General features: G+C 39.6%; 1 protein-coding gene across 1 annotated transcript; it reads right to left on the bottom strand.

Annotated features, from left to right (window-relative positions):
• Window positions 1–452: 452 nt before the first annotated feature.
• Window positions 453–3,904, bottom strand: LOC311057738 (protein POF1B-like). Its single transcript, XM_084074782.1, has 4 exons — window positions 3,809–3,904; window positions 2,964–3,034; window positions 2,274–2,388; window positions 453–555 (listed from the first exon to the last, which is right to left on the bottom strand). Exons 1-4 carry the CDS (start codon window positions 3,848–3,850, stop codon window positions 535–537), a joined length of 249 nt encoding a protein of 82 aa, XP_083930908.1. The 5' UTR covers window positions 3,851–3,904; the 3' UTR covers window positions 453–534.
• Between the last annotated feature and the right edge of the window lie 1,990 nt (window positions 3,905–5,894).

The following is a 5,894-nucleotide window of genomic DNA, read 5'->3' as shown; positions in this document are numbered from 1 at the left end:
TTTTATAGTATAGTGTGTTGACTACTTATGATGCAGTAATGGTCTTGTTTTTATTTATTTATTCTTCATTTTCAAGGTATTAAAATACTTTTAAGACCTTTATTAATTGTCACTTTAGAAATGTGCAGATACCCTGTATACACGTATGCTGTATGTATGTTGGTTTGTTTACCCCCCCCCCCCACAAAAACCCACACTTTCCACCTCCACACAACAACAACAACAATACAACATTAATAACAATAGAGGGGAAAAAAAACTAAACAGATTAGGTCGACAGAGAAGTCGATTTCTCATTGGTTGATAAATTCATGCATCAATATATTAATTTCCAAAAACCCTAAGCAACCAATCAGACACATTTGAGTCTTAAGCGAGGATTTCAAACCACCAATCACCATGTACAGTACGGACTGAGAGAATTCAACCAATCACCAGCTGACCAGGCCCGCCCCCTATAGGGAGAGGCGGGGTCTAGATCCTCTTGCTGCGGTTGTGATTGGTTCATTCCTGTCGGAGAGAAGAGGTGTTTCTTTAAGGAGTTGTAAACACTTCCTGTTTTGGAACGAAACAGACACACATGTTATTGTTACACAATAAAGGCACGCACGCGCACGCACGCACACGCGCACACCCACACACACAGTTAAAACAATAAGACCATTGGGGGAAAAGGATTTTTTCAAATGCTAGTTTCCAGATGTAACGTATTTTATTGACTGGGGATGAAATGTTCATTATCAATATCACACCAAATACAAACCTTTTCTGGATCAGGGCCCACTTTAGAAACCTGAAAGCGTTCGCGGCCCACCCACCTGACCACGTCTAAACACGTGTCAAGTGGTCAGGTGGGTGGGCCGCGTGCATTTTCAGAGCATGTTTTATGTTAACTCATTTACTGCCAAGAACAACTTTAACGACTTTTTTCCCCATAGGCCCAGACTGCCAAGAACTACTAAAACGACTTTTTGAGAAAACAAAAAAAAAGATAAGATTTGTTTTTCTCACACAGAACCCAAGATATCGTGATCCGAAGATTTGCTGCTCCATTTACTTCTTGGTTAACTTATTACTTAAAAATCCTGTATCTCGGCTCCTGTGTACTTTTTTCTTACTATGTATTTTTGCAGCCAGAAATAAGTTTGGCAGTGAATGAGTTGAAGGGATATTTCACTTTCTTAAAAAATGTTGAGACATTTTATCGTCTACTCAAGCTTTTGTGTTTCACCCCAGACGCCCCCTTCCTATACAAACCCTTGTAACTTCAAACTCCATTTTAACCATGTTAGATTAATCGGAAACATCCGTCCTTGGTTCTGGTGACTGATGTTGTCCTTCTAATACGTGAGGAGACCGTGTTTTTTCAATTTCTTTTTTCATTTATTTTGAAGATTTGTTTCGGAAAATGAAAAAATGGATACAATTAAAAAAAAATGAAATAAATGAAAAAAAGTAATCGAAAAAACACGGCCCCTCACGTATTAGGAGGGCAGGATGAGTCACCAGAACCAAGGACGGGTGTTTGTGATGAATCTAACATGTTAAAAATGGAGTTTGAAGTTATAATGGGTTTGTATAGGAAGGGGGTGTGTCTGATAATGAGAATATCAAATATTTAAATACTGAATCAAGCAACTTAAAAACTGTCTGGGGGGTTCTCAAAAGCCTCAAAAGTAGCAGATCTACAAGCTTGAATTTACGCCGTGTTTCCAGCTTGTAGATCTGCTACTTTTGCTATTCTTGAATTTGAATCCTGACAGAGACGACATGTACGATATGAAGATAATGTTGAAAAGGAGTAAAGCACTCCTTTAAATGGTGTCGTGCACAAATATAGCAGATCTACTAACTCGGCTGAAAAATCATTCGCAATTTGGCCCAAAACAGTTATGCCAGAATGAAATGTTTCACTGTTGTAGCTTTACTGGACCACAGTTATGATACTCCATTAGTTTATTAAAAGCTATTTGTTTTTTATAATCTATTAGTTTGATTAACTTCAAGTTTGATTCCACCTCTATTTCAGATCGTTGTTTTATAGGAGTCACGATTCGCCTAATCCAGGATTCAATTCCACTTTCGATCTTAAGGTCACGATTCGATTCAATGTTTAAAACATCCTTTTTTACAGCACTATATCATTATTCATTGTTAGGCTGTTGAGATTTGTAAAGAACAACACGTTTCTATGTCCTGCTATCCTACTATAAAATGAAGAAAGATGTTATATTGTGTGTGTGTTATTCTCCAGCAGGTGGGGGTGGCTTCACCTGTTTGATCATTTCTCCGGTCCTCTCGATGACGATGGTTTTCTCGTCCCTGATGGGAGACGTGGCCAGATAGTCGTCACCTAGGAGACCCAGGATGGGATACTGGTTCCTGTACCTACACACATGTACACACACATGTACACACACACACACACAGACACACACACACACACACACACACACACACACACACACACACACACACACACACACACACACACACACACACACACACACACACACAGCTCATTACCGTTTTCAAAAGGGATTCATATTTTATCTACACTTTTTTTTAAAGAATACAACAGCCCGAAGGCATAGGCGGCGGGTGAGCTCGACAATTGGGAAGGCTGGGGATCGGCCGCACGCTGGGGATCGGCCGCAAGTTTTTGGTTACTTTATTTCGGTTATAGGGTTGGTTAGATTAGGGTTAGGTTTTTTAATTCATATTTCTGCCTGATTTTACTGATTTATTATTAATTCCCAGAATTTCCCAGCATAACATTTCGGAAGGCTTAGCCTACTCTAGCCTTCATTACCCGCCGTCTATGCCCGAAGGGCTGACACAGAAAAAAACAAGATAACAAATAACCACTTAAAAACAGATACCTACACAATGACAGTCGATAACACAAAAAACTAAAGATATAAGTAAAGAAAGAAAAGACAGAGAAATTATGGGATGTTTACCTCTTAGTGATGGTTGTCTTGGTAACACTCTTGGAGCTGTCGGTTCTCTCCTGCTTCAGTCTCTTGATCTCCTAAAGGTCACACAGAGGTCAAACAAGATTTACTTGTTTTGATATAGATTATTAGTTTCCATTATAGATTCCATTATAGCATGCTAACTTTCCAGGAATGGAAAGGCTGCAGTTTCTATTAGCTTGGATTCCCCCATCGATGATGTCACTGGTAGGCAGGTTTCTGAACTGTCCACAAACCACCAATGAGACACAGAGTGAGTAGACAGAAATGGTGCCATCTTATAATGAGCAATAGTGAGGACCAATTATATGAAGATAAGGTTGAAGATGGGTGAAGTGCTCCTTTAATTATTGATTAATGGTGAACTAATGTGCGCCGTTTCCTGATAAAGGGACAAGCTCATCTTGTCTGCGCAATCATTCTATTGAATGGGTCACCACTTTTGGTGTGACACACAGCTGACGGTATTACTGGTCTTGTTTTTATTAACTTGTTGCACCTGTGAGACATGGCAGAGATTGAGAGAAGACAGAGAGGTTGCCGTGGAAGTATTCACACTATCTTTGGATTTATTGGTGAAAGGAGGAGAACGTCAATGCAAATTGGCCTTGATGATTGATGAAGCCCAGCACAGCTCACAAGACTTACTTTTAAAGGAGAATTCCGCCTATGATTTTATGATATCATAGGACGAGTGGTACAGTAGAAACAATTCATAACTCCATCCTGAATCAACCGCAGCTAAAAAACAGTGGGACTCGTGTATTTTATGTTTTTGTCCCAGATGGGCCACTGTAGACTTTGCAAAGTGACGTATATTGTTTACTGACCTCCTCCTGGGTGGATATTATGGTCTGTCGTTGCTCCAACATGGACAGAAGTTCAGAGATCTTCAGCTGAAGAGATTTATCTGAAGAAGAACGATCACAGGACTTTACCTCCAACTGGAGTCTGGACACCTGAGACTGAGAGAGAGACATAGAGATAGAGAGCGAGAGACAGAGAGATAGAGATAGAGAGAGAGAGAGAGAGAGAGAGAGAGAGAGAGAGAGAGAGAGAGAGAGAGAGAGAGAGAGAGAGAGAGAAATGAAGAACAATGCAACAGCATACAGCCTCTACATAAGCTTTGCATTATGCAGGACAAAATGAATAAGAAGATAACACAGTAAGCATGTCAGATAGAGTCCTTTCTGTAATGAACTGTTGTTACTTCACAGATAATTAAGACTATTGAACGAGTAGAGTGACAATTTTATTTCATTGTAAATCTTCACGGCTACTAAGATCATCTTAAGGTCCGTACACACCGGGAGCGTTTATTTGGTGCAATTAATGTGCGTTAATTCAATGAAGGAGGCATCTCACCAAATGAATAGTTTGATGTGAAACAATGGTGACACATTTCCGTTTCATTCATCGGCGTCGTGCATTACCTGTAGACGTTGCACTTCAGTGTTTCTGTCCGTCTTGATGCTGTTCAGTTGCTCTTCATACTGTCGCCTCAGAGCTTCAGTTTTCACCAGGAGAGAGTTGCTGCTCGAAGCGCTGGACGCACTGGACAACTACAATGTAGACAATTGAATGAATTTGTGGGATGAGGAGCACAGCTGAGTATGTGGGTTGATGTATTGATGTATTAACGTTTGTGTCTGCATGTGTTAAAGGAGTAGTTCACCGACTTAAAACTTATTTTCTATCACATCCCATGAAGTCTTTTCAAGTCAATTCATGGAGAAGTTCTTGTCGCATTCCTGAGCCAATAATTTGATGACCGGCAGAGTAAGAGACTCAAAGAGTTTCCTACCGAGTCTGCTATTTACCGATGACCCGGTCATCGACTTATTGGCTCAGGAACGCGACGTGTAATTGATAGAAAATAAGTCATTTCTTTGGGGTAAACTAGTTTAGTTTCAGTTCACTCAACGTCCTGCATGTGTGCCATGCTTGACCAACGACCATTGAGTCGGAATACTGATATATTATTGATTTCAGCTGTCACAATTCCAAACATACAAACATGACCCGCTTTAATTACTTCAGTCTATATTAGTAACTTAATGACTAGTATTAAAATACTATTGTCTTTTTTACGTCCAATGTATTTGTATTTAAGTTCATAAGGTTAACATAAGTATAACTAAATGCATTTGAAATTAAATTAAAATGTTACTTTTCAGGATTCCAATTCCAAAAGAGCAAAAACAAATCTGGATTCCAATTAAAAATAGCAAAAATAAAATATAATTGTAGATAGGCTATTTTTGCTACTTTTGTGTGACAGAGAATGGCATTTTAAAAAGTTTAAATATGGAGATAAGAGGTGTCTGCCTGACAGTATATCCAATATTGCCCTCTGGAGGGAGTGTGGAAATAATAGTGGCCCTCCCCTGAGTTAGACAGACAGACAGACAGACAGACAGACAGACAGACAGACAGACAAACAGGTACACACATTTTTGTCATGTGAGGTGGTGGTATTATTTCTGTTTTATTGTCGTTGAAAAACAGGAGGGAGAGTTTGGATGAGATGGAAATGTAAAACATGTCTTCACAGCATGATGTGATGTGATGTCATGTATGAAGCTCACCTTCAGGTCACCAGTGAGGTGAGACAGTTCTTCTCTCAGGCTGCTGAATGTGGACAACAAGAGGCGCATCGACCTGTCTGCCGTTAGACGAGTCTGAGAGACAGACAGACTTAATTGAAACACATTGTACTGTGATATTAGTTTATTTGACTGATGAGTCAAATTCTTCTGCTGCATTCAGGTGTCAGGGTCAAATTCTACCAACTAAACTAGGTCAAATAAGGTGAACACGTGTTACTTAGGCTTGTTTTTCATGACCACAATGTTAGATCTCTGTAGATAGCAGCCAGATTATTTAGACAGATGCTAGGTTCGTTGTTAATAGGTT

This window comes from Gymnoscopelus microlampas, assembly GCF_963454915.1.
Source record: "Gymnoscopelus microlampas genome assembly, chromosome: 12".
NCBI classification, from domain to species: Eukaryota; Metazoa; Chordata; class Actinopteri; order Myctophiformes; family Myctophidae; genus Gymnoscopelus; species Gymnoscopelus microlampas.
The sequence above is the reverse complement of the archived record's forward strand: the minus strand, read 5'-3'. Positions and strand labels throughout refer to the sequence as shown.